This window comes from Ceratina calcarata, unplaced genomic scaffold (assembly GCF_001652005.2).
Source record: "Ceratina calcarata isolate Rehan_Ccalc_2016 unplaced genomic scaffold, ASM165200v1 scaffold571.2, whole genome shotgun sequence".
Taxonomy (NCBI): Eukaryota; Metazoa; Arthropoda; class Insecta; order Hymenoptera; family Apidae; genus Ceratina; species Ceratina calcarata.
In genome coordinates, this window is record NW_017176917.1 from 53603 (window position 1) to 68343 (window position 14741).

Here is a 14741-nt window from a genome sequence, read left to right on the forward strand (position 1 = left end):
CTCGACAAATTTTTTTTTGTGAAAATATCGAAAAATATCGAAATATATTCTAAAAAGCGTCAAAAATACCAGACTTTTTAGGCTTGTATTTCCTCAAGTCAGTTGTTTCTTCCAACTTCGCGCATACACACCAAATACCAGAAAGTTTTCTTTGGGTTACTGCTGATTACCATAAGAGTACATGCAACTTTTAAGACACTATAATTTTTCAAAAAACGCAATATTTTATTTCTAAAAGTGATTAGAATTAAATCATCACGTTACTCAATATTATCCAACTATTTTCGTAGAACGTACGTTTTATAAGAATGGGAGTAATAAAGATAAATTGTATAAGATTCATATCTTAGACTTTTATTATGCTCTGAATACTTTACAATATAATACAAAGAAAATCTAGCGAACGCGTCGGACGTCTTCTACAGGTGAACGGAAACGCGCTGTAGGTGCGCGTCGACGTGAACGCGGGAAATCGCATTTGGTACGAGTTAGCGACCGGGAGGAGAGAAAAAGTAGTGCAGGGTGCGTACAAGCGAGAATTCTCACTACACGCTAGACTTGGTGCGTCTCTAAATACAACACGGACTTCATTATCGAAGTTATTGCCGGCGAATGGTCAATGAGCATCTCGAGAAAGGTAAACGCCGTCCCCCGTTCTTCGTTCTCATCGAACGATCGTATATGCTATTTCAAAACTGAGCCGTACACATGTATATAAAAATAAAAGTAATTCTCTGCCTTGTACGATTGTCGATTAGCATGAGTGCACCGCAAATGATCGTTTACCTTCGATTATTGTCTATCGCGCCGGAGGACGGACGCGTTTCTCAAGAGCTATCCGTTCGTTAATAATTATCTAATATAAAGAACCTACATTGCTTTATAATACTAGCCGTCCTGCTACACAGCTAATAGGCGAGGACAGCGCAACGTCGATTACGTTCTAATGAAAACGGCTGGATGAAGCAAAAATTGGAACGCGACTACGCGATTACTTCATGTTCAACGTAATAATAATAATTAATACAATAGAATAAAATACAACACAGTATGACGTTACGAAATATACACGCGCGAAACGTTTAAGGCGTACCGGAACCGAGCCCGTTGGCCCGTTCAGACACGGAGATCCTCCAATAATACTTTCTTCCTTGCAAGAGAACGCGAATTCAATAAATAACACGTGAGGCGCGGTTAAACACGTCGGCGTCGCTCGTATTGTGAATAATACGAGTAATCTAATTTGAACACCGAATTGGAATACGCGCTCGCGCGTTCAGCTACGCGGATGGGCGACTTTATACACAGAGTGAGACTTAATGCGAACAATGATGCGAATGACGTCACGTATAGATCACCGAGTCAAGATCTCGATTTTTCAACGAAATTTATAATTATACCTATATGCGCATTTAGGATAACTGAAGTTGGGTCTGCGGTTGACTTGAACTGAATTTAACATGAGCATTTTCTACGGGTCTCGAGGAGAGAGGTTGGGTTTGAGAACTCGATGATTTTCTGCGAGAGAGGAGTAGTCGTGTTGCGTTATAGGGTGATTTACGCGAAGGAACCCTTTAACTTGTTGATGGCATTCGTGAGATGGGTCATCTCCGTGTTCAGCTGGGAGACCAAGCCTTCCAACCTATCAACGCTGTCGAGCACCTCGACGCGTTGAGTGTGCGGATTGTATCTAACTTCGAAGGGTCTGCTCATGGTGGCCACCTGAAATGGAAATTGAACGTTAGATAAATACGTCCTTGATAACTGTGCATTGTGGGAATTTCAATGAGCTTATAAATCATTACTAGTTTTTATAATAAACAATCTTCTAGAAAATAATATGTGAAACATGACAAATACTTTTACATACAATTGAAGAACATAATCGTGAAATTCAGTAAAAATAGAAATTTAGAAACAATGGGTCACAATTTGTGATTAAGCTAAACGACATGACACGATGATAGCACATTCCAGGCATTGGAATTTCCGGTATCGAGCAAACGCTTACCCAACGACGGAATTTCTCTTTGGCGTCTGCGAAGCTCTCCGCTACGTAGTAAATCGGCTGGTATTCTTGATCCTGATACTTTTGAAGAGCGGTGGTAGCTGGATCGAACGGTCGATGCTCGCACTTATCGCTCACCGAGTGAAGGAGTTCTCCATAAGCGGACAGAAGTCCTGCGCCATAAGCTTTCACTTCCGAACCCTCCTTGCATAAACCGAACTCGATGGTGAACCAGTAAATGGTGGATAATTTCTCAATTTCCTCGTCTGAGGCGCCGAGAGAAGCCAGCCCGATCTCTTGGGAGAATTGTGCGAAGCTAGCATCGGCAAGTAGCGGCATGTGTCCCAAGAGTTCGTGGATGCAATCTCTGTAAATGAAATGAATACGAATTGAAGATGTCTCGCTAATTAGACTACTTATTGCTTTTCTATATTCTGCGATATTGAAAGGACGGTAATTTAAGCAAATGTCACTAGGTAATAGAATAAGCTGAAAGTAGAGTGAAAATTCTCTTGAAAGTGAATACGGAGGGAGCTGAGCTTTCATCTCGGAACTAATAATAGCATGTGATTTCATTATCTGAAAATTCTCGTTGGAACAACGTCTATCTGCCCGTAGATATAGAGCGATTCTACGCTATTATAATTCTTCATATATGAAAATAAAAATGATATAAAAAGTGCAAAAACGTGTATCCAACATTTCGATTTTTTCGCGAAGAATTCGGATTGATTAAAACTTTCTTAATAATAGAAGACAATGATGGACCAGTTTAAATTCGGTATCTCAGTATTGAACGCGGAAGCTGTTTCGGGGGTGAAATGAGTTCGCAACTGTGAAACTGCGTTATCAACGCCATCGTGTCGTTAAAAGCCAATTAGAGCTCCATTAGGAGCTTAGAGAGCCACGGTAATTCCATTAATATCGTTCTCTATGTAACAGGAGGTCGCCCTCATCATAACCCAGTATCGATTACCACCGTGTACCTTCGCGTGAAATGATCTTCCGGATATAAATTGAAAAAGCGTTATAAAACACGAGACGGACTAATAACACTTAACCGTTGAAAAACAATTGAAAATAATTAGAATAGTGAATTGTATAAAGAAAAGAGAATAATGGTATACTAACGGTTCAGGAGTATGGTACGGGCTGTTGATATGACGGACGTATTGAGTGCTCTGGAACACTCTGAAGGCGAGACTGGACAAGAAGTCCCTGGCGGTGAGCAAGCCAGCCGCAGGTCTCAAGCTGAATCCGGTGTTCTTCTTCAAGAATTCGCTGACTTCCTGCAGTTGCGGTATACGGTGCGGTTCGAAGATTTTCTCCTCCTGCATCTTCTTGAACACTTTTTGATACTCTATACAAGCGTGCTTCGGGACCAGATCAATCAGCGTGTTGAACACGCGGGACCAAGTCTCGTTCTCCGTTTCGGTGTAAGGGATGTTGGGTATCGGGTCGCCGTACTTGTACGCGAACGCGATTTCTGCGATCACCTTCCTACGAGCACGGTACTCCTTGTCAGCGAATCCGGGATGGTTCATGTCGAGATCGGGCTCGTATTTGGTCATCAAGTGGTTGCAGTTGTCCAGATCGGACGCGTGCCTGGGGAACCAAGGATCCTTGATGCTGACGGAGTTGTCCGCGAGCAAAGTGACGCCGTCCAACGCGACGCTCTGACGGAGGTTCCTGATCAGTTGAAGCAGACTCTGCTTGGTCATATCGACCTTCACCAGTACGTCAAACTTTATCCCTTCCTTCTTTGAGGCTCGAGACTCGACATGGGTCACCGTTCCCTTAAAATTCTCGATCGTCTTCAAGATCCTCGCCAGGGAACCGATTCCTTCTCTCATACGCAGGACCAGCGCCGCTTTTTGCACGCTGTATTCGCTCTCCGGACTCTCAGCGATCGTCTTTGCCAGCACTACTTCCTCTTCGGTCAACCCGGCGTCTGAAAGAAACCGCGTCCATTGAATGAAATTCCGAAAATTATCTGAGAATCGCATTGTGGTAATGCTTCGAATTCCAAGATTATCGAACTCGAGCACTCTTTCTTCAAACTCTCCGTTAAGCGAGTTCTACCCGGGGTAATAATCGGGCAATTCAAAGTCCATTTCCGCGAGATGTCTGCCGGCGCGTACTTTTTACTTTTATATGGACGTCGGTTCTTAGCCGATGGAGAAAATAGGGATAGAATAAAGTAGCTCTTATTGTCGCCCACGAACGTGGCCGGCTTCGGAGCGAGCGGAGACGGTAAAAAAGGAATAACGGTGTTATACATTTATTGTGGACGCACGAAAGCGTTTCAGAAACGGTGGAAAGTGGTCCCCGGCTAATACGATTCTAAATGCACAAAGCGGATTCGGGAAAATGACGAAGGGTTGGAGCAAAGAGCCAGGAAAAGGTAAAAAGGTCGTCCCGCAGTAATTTAGCCGAGTATTGGTAAAACTCTCCACAATAAGGTGTCTTTCATTCTCTATTCACTCTGTCTTTATCATCTCTCAGAATTTTTGTTTCAATTTATCATATATAAAACGTAATTTAATTTTCTGTTCGCGTGAAATTATTAATGATTTTGTATCTTATTACGAATTTATTATAGATTGTACAATTAATTTTTGAAGTATAAATATTGGTATGCATATAATCCAGTCAAAGCAGAATAAATTTACTTACATAAAGTACTTGCAATTAAACACATAAAAATATATGTTCGGAAACAATGATTGAACTTACCATCATCATAATCCTCATCTGCTTTGCCGATATCGCTATCCGACGAAACTTCAGCTTTGGCTTCTGTAAATTAAATAAATAATTACGTGCTCATGCATAAACAATTTACAAAAATTAATAATTCAATTAAAAGAAATACAAACCTCCGTCCTTGGCTGCGCAGGCCAATGATTCCACCTGTTCATCATCGCTCGACTGATCATCTAAGCGAAAACAAAAAGATCATGCAACATCGATACTACCGAACATTATAATAAATTAAAGAAACAAAGGAATGGACAATTTTTGTTTCAAACGAATATCAGAGATTATTAAAAAATATCTATTCGTCAATCGTGCAATAGGAACATCAAGTAAAAAATGCAGGCAGTAAAAACATTGAATAGAATAATGATTTAGTACTTACCATTCGCTCGTTGACGTGCTTCTTCCAGAACGCTCTGTTTCGTTTGCTTCACGACTAACGATTCGAAGCGAGCATCATCCACAAGAGACCGCCTTCTCGACGGGTAGCCATTCTAAACAAACCAAGAAATAAAATATTATTCATTAAGTAGTATTCCATTAGGAATCGTTATAAAGAACACGCGTGGCAATCTTTCAGACTGGTCGTGGAAAAAGTTTAAAATGATCAGATATCCCGATTCCATCGCCGTGTGAAATCTCTCTTCGTCGAGTCAAAGTTTACTCAACTCTCTAAGGTCAGATGGGCAAAGAACAGGTAACGAACCCTGATAAAGATTTTGAGATACGGAAATTAACGTTCCGTCCGGCTGCCGTTGAAGGATCGGAAATTGGCACATCCTGAGGAAAGACACACAAAGCGTTCTCACTTTTTTCAAAAAAGACCGCGATACGAGAATTCCCACAATACAGCCAGCACGGGAGACAACAAAGAAATGGGAACGAATTGCCGCTAAAAATAGTTCGCAAGACGCATGGGAGACTTCGACAATTAAATGATTAAGAATCTCTTTAGGAATTCGCAGACGTTGCCGCATCGATGCAACAGAAGTGGCATTCAAATTCTAAACGACTGCTTTTCATGAATGGCGCACGCAAGGTGGAACCCAGTTCCATTTTCCGAGCGTGCAAAGCCGCTGGCACGGTTTAGAGAAAACGTGTAGTAATCCCTTAACAACATGTCGCTCCAAAGTGGGCCAAGTACTTCGACGATGAAACAGATAGATGACCGATGACTCTATCGGGCAATTGCATCACTCAGAACGACGGCGAAACGATTTGAAAAAAAATTGTCCTACACGATGCAGCGAGAAGAAAAACGCTCGGCATTGACCAATTCCATCCTTTAACGATCGAGGCTCGATCATGTCACCTGGTTAATTATTGTCATCTGTGTGTGAGTGAATCACGTGCACATGCATGTTTATGCACCTGCGTTACAATTCCTTAGTTTTGTATTATTATACAAATCATACAAAGAAGTAATTGAACGCTATTATTGTCGAAAAGTAAAAAAGAAATGGCGCTAATTGAAAAATATCGAATGATCTGAATAAGAAAAATCAATTTCTGTACTATTCACATTAATAATTCAGTCAGAACATTTACATAAAAAATTTAATTAATTTATCTTTAATAATACAGAAAAATTGTAGTTATCAAACATGTATACGTCAAATTCTGATTCGAACGCTAGATAGTTTTCTATAATTTCAATGATAGATCAATTAGCTTATTAGAAAAAGTGTGTGCGTTGATATAATGCAATTCAAGAAGTTGGTACGGCATTTCAAGCGTGGCGAAAGCTGATCTCGCGTTTATCAGGAATATTCCCATATGATCGATACTTACTGCTGCTAAAGCGACTTGATGATGCGTGACAAATGCATACCATCAAGGTTGATCATTATTTAGCCATTAAAATCACAGCTGCTCTAACATTATTCTATACGTTTATACGGATCTCGCGACGTAACACCTATTATGCGATACAGAAGTGTAGCTACCGGTTAAACAACGAGCTAAGTTTTTCAACAAATGTCAGATCAATCGATCAATTCTATACAGCAATTATTCGCAGGTCGTATCCGTTTGCAAGAAATTTCCGCTAAAAGAAATTACTTTGATATTCAATGATTGATATCAAGCAAGATGAAAATTCACGTAGCTGCATCGGAATCCGATTAAAAAAAATAGAAAAATGACAGAGCAAGTATGTTACGCAATGAGTATGCATTATGCATCTGCTGTATTAATACGATTTTTTTTTTTCAAGTCGATCGAGAGATATCGTTCTCGGTGCTCTTCGGACAAAACAGGTCATTTAAATAGAACGATTATCATAGTGGAATCGACGGACAGACGGGAACGTCACGGCAGCTGTGTGCGTGTGTGTATGTATATAGCCGCGTAACGCTTCGCGTTTTGCGATTGACCGTCGCGTCGGGTGTTCGATAAGTGGTTAGTGGCACTGTCGCGCGTGTGGCGAGCCTCCAAAGGTGAATAACGGAGTTTAGAGCGCAACGTTCAGGGCCTCACCGCGCCTCTCTCGGTAACCATCAGACTTTACAATCACTCCGTTCTCATATTTATAAGATATTCATAATTATCATGCGGGAGCCGAGGTCGCACGATTTTGCAACGCGATACGATTACGTGATCTCTCCTCCGCAGCGCTCTAACATATACCTGCAGCTCTCGTTAAGGAGGATTTAAGTTAATCAGAAATCTTTTCACGAATCGGTACACACGTCGGTAGTTTCATGCACGCGGTCGATTTAATCGGTCGATTAGTTATCGTTAATTAAGTCCGGCGATCGGAGTTGGCAACAAATTCAAATTAATTATTGCAGTTTGCGTACTCCTGCATTATAAGCTCGCGTTTCCAGAGAGTGATTGAAAAAAAATCTTGCGAGATGCAATATGAAACAGTTCGCCGGGAATGCCTAGCGAGCAACGTGATCAAGGTCGGATCATTTTTCATCCCTCGGTACAATGTAACGCGAACACGTCTCGATAAAGATCGAACGAGCACGCGAATAGCGGATTCGATCTTGGATCTAGATCCGGCGCGCTCTCGAGTTCCGTACTAGTGAGTCAGAGCTACCGTCGCGGTCGTTTGCTATTGTCGTTAATACAGTACAGCCGTGAATGTAAGCGCGACGTGTAAAATGTCTCATTATGTACCGGAGTACGTAATTCACCGGGTGAAACTTGTATTACCATTGAATACCGTTTGCATCTCCAAAAGAAAACTAGACGTATGTGCATGATAGGAAGATTCCTAAAATTTCATCAGCCTCGTTGATCCGCGGTTACCCAATTTAAATATAAACACGTATACACGTGTTAGCTCGGAAATATTCGAGCTCATAGAATTTATGATATGCGGAGAAAGTCAAATGGGCCAACAGAGCGACACCGGTGAAAAGCGTCAGCGATAAATTTCACGTGGTACTTGAATAAAATTTGACTTTTCGTTCTCAACGGCTCGCTCTGTCTACTTGCAAGAAACTAACAGTAACGAACATCGCTGCAATATTCAGAGAATTTATATATTTTACATTATCATGCAAAAATGTTTAAAAATCATTGAGACTGAAAGAAAGAACAGAAAGAATGTTCAGCTTAAAGTGCGTGCGTTCCACGGTGAAGAACTGCATGAATGAAAAAGTTTCTGGCAGACCTTGCCGGGATACCAATTAAACCGTGTTACTGTGCGATTTAGAAAAAGAAAATAGAGCGCGAGCGCGCGCGCGCCGGTTGGAAAAGTGCACAGGGACACGTCCTTGTAATTCTAATTCTCGGAGGACCTGCCCAGAGCTGGACTGACTCTGTTCCCGCGGCTCTTATGAATGGAAAAAAAAATCGCGGCCTCGACAGGAGGCTTCGATTGAAAGTCGTTACTGCGCGACTTGTTCTTCTAACGACATAAGAGAGGTTCGCGCTGCCGCGTAGAGTCTACAGGAACGAGACGCTGCGCACGCGATTTCCTGACGAAGAATTCAAAATTACGCGTTCGACGTGGAATCGCAACGTTACGAGACCGTAATTACAGACGCGGCGACATAATTTATCGTCACTTCGATACGCTTTAACTAGCGTTAACCAATGCCGGGAGACTAACGGGAAGATCGTTACGAAAGCTCAAGCTGCAAGTCGCAAGAAATTGTTCATTAGAAATTTATCAAAAATTCCTAACGATGGGAACATGCATTATATTAAACTGAAAGAGCAGGGTTATACATTTTTTTAGCTTCGTCGATGATTTCCCTTCTCGCATTATGGGATTTTTAATTAAAATCTACGGACTTCCGCGATCGGGGCGATGAGTGGGAGATATCTTGATCTCTTTCGTTACGAAATCTCTGATTTTTTAATGAAAGACGATAATCTGTAGATGGGACAATGCATTCCAACCGAACGGCAAGGTCATTAATATTACGCAACCATCGTAATAATTATTGATCGCGTACTTTCTCTATACTTTTCGGCTTCCTCACTGTCAGCCTGAGAATTTCACTCGCACGGCTTGGCCGTAGGAAGAGTTAAACATTCGTGTATATATGTTTATATATACACGGTTATATACAAAGACGGGTTGCTATTTAGTTTTTTACCTGTTGCGAAATACGCCGGGTTTATATCACGAGAGTCACGTAGACAACCATGAGAGAAGATTCTTTCGCGTAAGAAAGTTTCAAAGATTCTCACGGAAAGAAATTATCTTATTTTTTAGCACTCGTTTTCACTCGATTAAACAATCATAAAATTTGAAAGAAACATAAATGAATTTCTGCAACGTCAAGGTTTGGATACTTAAATATTTCCTGCTTTAAATGAACTTTCATAAGTGTCGTAGAAAAGAAAGTAAACGTTTCGAATTCACAAGGATTTGTATCGGCGAAGAATCACCGTTATCGAAAGCCGCCGTGTAATAAGTTAATAATACTAAACCGGGGAAAGTGAAATAATTGGCGGAGTGGAATATTAGCTACTTGGAATTACGGCGTGACGCGCGAGATTCGTAGCAATTTAAACGTGCGGCTAAGTTCCCGCGATTTCTTGCTATCCACCTTCGATTGACACTCGACCTCGCCTATAACTCGGCAGTCACTCACAAAAATTTACTAACATCTTACGCAAGATCAGAACTGTTTAAATTTTTACTGAAAAGAATCATCGAAACTACCATTCATTCGCAACGACATTAAATCGATGAAGTACTCACCTCAATACTGTAGGACTTCTTGATCGCGAACATTTCACGGTTCTTTTGAGCTGCTGCGACTGCCATCGTGTCCGCCGTGGTGTTCTTCTTTGTAAAATCTCTTCGAGTCAGAAAGAATCGACTAATTCGTATCCCTTGGGGAATCAAGAATCGCTCTGTCTGCCTATCGGAGTTAACTCGCCGGAATGACAGTGAATGGTCGCTGAGTCTTTAATCTGAGGTTTGTCACCAACCACCGAAGTATCTCCTCGATGGATTTCCTTTATTTTCTGCTTCCAGCAATCCGACGACTTGCTACGGCTTTGCACTGCAACTTCTCTGACTCAGTCTGGACGATTAGTTCCGATCTTCGTCTGCTTCGGCTCGATGGCAACGAGAACAACGACGACGAAGACGACGACGACGTTGACGATAACAGCGGATCTCTTCTTGGTATTACTCCGCTTTGGATGAAGCGTACGAGCGAATGCGCCTACGGGGCGGATTGCCGCCGCATATAAACGTTGCCTCCCTTCACCGCCGGCTAATGTCGGGGTCAGGGGTGCCCCCACCCCACCCTCGTTTCGGGTGGTCCATCGGCTGCAGCCGCCGCCACCACCAACACCGCCGCCGCCACCACCATCGCGTCATCGCCGTTCCGACACCGCCGCTTCCACCAGTCGCGCAGACCAGCTTTTCGAATACCACGAGGTGGTTCGACGATTCCATGAATCTCGTCGGTATCTACCGAGGTTAACCCTTAGGCGACACTTACATGACTGAATCTCTCATTGATAATAGAGATTAGTTTAAAAAAAATTGCTTAATTACGTTCCACTTTTTATATAACTATATTCTAAAACATGCTACCAACAATTATTCATTCTTCAATGATTTTTATTTTTCAAATTTAGTAATTTGTATATGAAAGTTCTTGAACGTTCAGAGTCAAGTTTAATTTATTCAAATGGCTTTACTAGTTTATACGGTGTTAAAAAATGTCACTTAGAAACATTGAATTAAAGAGAGTGAAGAACGTTTAACAAAGCACTTTGAGAATGCACTTTATAGATCTTGAATATGGAGCGACTTCACTGCTGGTATAGCATAAAAAAGAACCTCATGGAAAAACTAGATGAATTGTAGTCAGGAATCGGAAGTCAATTATGCGAGGAATAAAACTGAGCAAGAATTAAAACGAGTCGGACGTATTAATTACACCGATATTTGCATAAACGACATACCTCCGTAGGTGTGGGTCCTGTATTTTATTTACTTTTTCGGTATTCTGAATTCTTTAAACAATAGATAATCAATCTGAGCGTAGATTAATTTATAAGTAACGCGAGAAAATCGCAGGAAAGCAGGAAAATCTATAAATAGCGTGCACGGTATTCACGGTGGTGAAACGTCATTTCTTGTCGAGCCAGAAGGAAATTTTCCTTGCGTCGCGTTTCCGTGTGGCCGCGTGCCGCGATCTACGTCACCAACAACGTCACTAGTGGTCGAAGGCGCGTGCGAGCATTTGGGAAGTTCCCAAGTGCGCTTAGCGAATTCCACTCCACGTCCCGATCCCTCGGGTAGACGGTTCGTTCCACTCTCGCACTCTCACTGTGAATTCCCCGAGCCCCGAGCGCGAAGTTCGCAGGAATTGATCTCGTTCCTCGGCCGACGGAAAGAAGAGGACAAAAGGGACCAGTTTCCCATTCTATCTCCAGCGGGAGCCAGTCACGTCGCCGTACTCGCGCTCGCGCTCGCGACCGATCCACCTGTACGATATACACTGACGCGTTAATCACGATCTGGATCGACGATTAAGCATTATCATCGCATTGTTACACACCTGTTCCGCGTTGACGCGATTCTGGAAATTCCAGGTGATTCCAGGTGAAACCGGAGGAAGAAACGTGACCGAAAAGCTTGTATTATCTTTTGTTTATCATAAATATATTAATTAATTAAAAATATATTGATAGATATATGTCTGTTCATAAGAAAAGGTTTAAAAGAGGAATCTTCATGTCATCTCATCTTACAGTTTATTATTTCATTTTACAACTATATTCTTTAACATGTCAATGTACATTACTTGATATCCTAGAAATGAAATGAATTAAAAAAATACAGGTGGTGGTAAGGTACTGAGAACATCGAAATATGATTATTTTTTGCAATAAATTTTAGATATTTTTATTGATAACAAACCGGAAGCTCTGGTACAGCCTTCTCTTTCTCTGTACTAATTACTCTACATTATGAATATGGAATTGCGACGATACCTTGAGTACCTGCAATGATATCATATCCACCAACGTGGCGTTGTTCTAAATAAGACGAGATCTTACTTACTTTCATCCGACAAGGCCGTTCTAACAGCACGAAAACTGTGCGGCACTTGCTCTGCGTCAGGGCGATGGGACGCGCGTAATCTAACGATTACCGAATTACCCAGTTCCATAAACCGGTCTATGCGTCTAAGTTTTCTTCCCCCTTTTCCTCCTTTTCCTCTAGGTAAATCCCACGTCAAGAAGCAGGTGCTTAACGATTCGCATATTACGAATACTTTGAGTACTTAGACAAAGGGTAAGAAAGAAATCAATGACATCGATGCAAAAAAAATAATCAGACACTAGACAATAGCTTTGTTAACTACTCCGGTGCTTTTTACATCTTCGATAAATGAGGAAGACTGTCTACATTTACCTTAGAGCACGCGTCGGTTCATTAAATTACATCATTAAATGTAATTGAAAAATGCATTTGTGAAGTACAAAGTCTTTGTAGTAGAATCACATCTGGCAATCAGTCACCTGGTTTCCATAGAAGGATAATGAACGAATCAACGAACTACGAAAAAGTTGTGGACGTGTATATTGTATGCGCAGATGTGAGTATCGAAATTCATAATGGTTTGCAATGACGATTTAACTGGACAAAGAATTGGAATGAAAGAGAATGAGTGGCATCGGTGCATCACGACGCGAAAATCGTCAACCGTGATAACAGAGAAATGTTAATTGCCTTACCGATTTTTTTTTAACACGTGCACGATGCCTTTACGAAATACACGCATACTTCATAGCGCGGTATTTCGATAATAAAAATCTGAGAAGTTTCTTAACTAGGGAAAAAGTATGTTTGTACGTTTGTAACGTGCATCTTTCTGTGACGTCTGGGCGCAAGAATGGTGTCACGCGGTGATTGTTAATGTAAGATGAAATATATTATTATATAAACTACATTATTTATGAACGATTATCATACGACGAATATAATACAGAATATAAAATACCATAAAAGGACTTATACTTTGCATATCGTTAAAAACTGATATTAAGCTGATTCGTTTACATAATATGTAAATTATTATTTTCTGTTGTACATTTTTATGTCAGTAAATGCTACAGTTGAAATTAAGTGAATATTAAAAATTTATATGTATTACATAAAATGCAATATATATCCTATTAATGATTCATCTGTTACAATCATAATTATCTGTTCTCATAATTGATTTTAATATTTTTTTTTTAATAAACGATGTAAGTATATCCTCCCTTTTTGGCAACGGCACTCTGATACCTGTTCCCACTACCTGTTTTTAGGATTCGTTTATTTTGATCTCACAAAAAATTATGGGACCAGAAGTCGATGAGGATTAATTAAATGGTATTTTAAAGGAAGTACCCAAATACGAGTATTTATTGCAAAATTACGAACAAGTCTCGTAATACGTATTTTGATTTATCCCCTCAAAAAAGGCGTACAATGAATAATGAATTAAATGAGGCTTGAATCTCCACGATAGTGAACAGAAATTTCCATGTGCCTTGTTGTTTACGTGCCACTAACTTCCATGGAAACGTCCAGGGATCCTATGAATATTTCCAGATAACTGCGAAGATAATTTTTAATTGGTCGTAGTTTTTTGCAAGAAAACAACAAGCATAGTGACTGAATAGCCTGTCCGAAAGTCTAATGACTTGCCAACTCGACGGGCATGTTTCACACCCCGAGTGTATTAATATATCTTGATGACGCAGTCAACAGGTTTCCGAAGCTGTTGCAATGATCCCTTTTCTCATTGACGCGGGGAGGCCCGGTACTCGCTCTTTCCGCTTTTTCCTGTTATTAACGTCCACCGATGACGTCCACGCAAAAATGTCGATCTTTTTTATCGTGAACTTTCCTTCTAAATCATCGAAGAATAAAAGGACGACCGGTTGGACTCGATACCTTTGAGGAAATAACGATCAAATTAATACGATCGCATGTTTCTCGAGAACACGATTATTCCCCGCTGTATTTCGTAATTTTTTTTATCACATGATTCATTTAACTCATGATTCGCGTCTCTCGGGATTACCACTGATTGATGTGTCTACGAAATACATACGTACGTGCGACACTAATTGTTTCCACGGAAGAGTGCAAAAGTTTCCTATTTCTTTCTTTCAACGCGCGGACAGGAATTACGTGAGGCCTTGATCAACGCTCCGCTGCTAGAGCACAAAGAGTTTTATTTTGTTGCACATTTCCGAAAAGCGCGTGCTCGAATATGCGTTACTGACGTTGGAACTCGCGGTATGCCTCGGAACGTTCAATTACCGAACGAGATCGCGGAAAAGCGTTTAAGGTCGTCTTAAATGCGCATAACTCATTAATTTCTTGTTTTCATTCAAAATCAAAGTCAGAATGGTAAGATCTGATTCTAGATATCTCCTGAATATCTGCAATTTATACGCTTATCGTTAACGATCCTCCTCCTACATTATCTCACCTTGTTCCAACACAAACGCTTAATCCGTTTACATTATGATTGTA

The 14741-nt window shown here is 40.9% G+C and overlaps 1 protein-coding gene and 2 long non-coding RNA genes across 4 annotated transcripts; 1 reads left to right on the forward strand and 2 right to left on the reverse strand.

Annotated features, from left to right (window-relative positions):
* Window positions 1-333: 333 nt before the first annotated feature.
* ple (tyrosine hydroxylase ple) lies at window positions 334-10222 on the reverse strand. 2 transcript variants are annotated; one of them, XM_018032279.2, is made up of 7 exons: window positions 9939-10222; window positions 5151-5262; window positions 4888-4947; window positions 4745-4807; window positions 3140-3959; window positions 2012-2375; window positions 334-1722 (listed from the first exon to the last, which is right to left on the reverse strand). In XM_018032279.2, exons 1-7 carry the CDS (start codon window positions 10002-10004, stop codon window positions 1558-1560), a joined length of 1650 nt encoding a protein of 549 aa, XP_017887768.1. In that variant the 5' UTR covers window positions 10005-10222; the 3' UTR covers window positions 334-1557. The 2 variants fall into 2 exon arrangements, with proteins under 2 accessions (XP_017887768.1, XP_017887769.1); XM_018032280.2 differs by lacking the exons at window positions 4745-4807; window positions 4888-4947.
* On the forward strand, window positions 7093-12121 carry LOC113464873 (uncharacterized). The gene is made up of 2 exons (XR_003389729.1): window positions 7093-7259; window positions 10218-12121. It is a non-coding gene; the product is annotated as an uncharacterized LOC113464873 (long non-coding RNA).
* Window positions 11940-13359, reverse strand: LOC113464874 (uncharacterized). Its single transcript, XR_003389730.1, has 2 exons — window positions 12267-13359; window positions 11940-12205 (listed from the first exon to the last, which is right to left on the reverse strand). It is a non-coding gene; the product is annotated as an uncharacterized LOC113464874 (long non-coding RNA).
* Between the last annotated feature and the right edge of the window lie 1382 nt (window positions 13360-14741).

Coding starts and splice junctions, on each gene's coding strand:
- ple (XM_018032279.2), bottom strand. CDS start 10,004: ATGGCAGTCGCAGCAGCTCAAAAGAACCGTGAAATGTTCGCGATCAAG. Junction 3,960..4,744: donor AGATGAGGATTATGATGATG/GTAAGTTCAATC, acceptor GGTTTCTTTCAG/ACGCCGGGTTGACCGAAGAG. Junction 1,723..2,011: donor AAGAGAAATTCCGTCGTTGG/GTAAGCGTTTGC, acceptor TTTCCATTTCAG/GTGGCCACCATGAGCAGACC.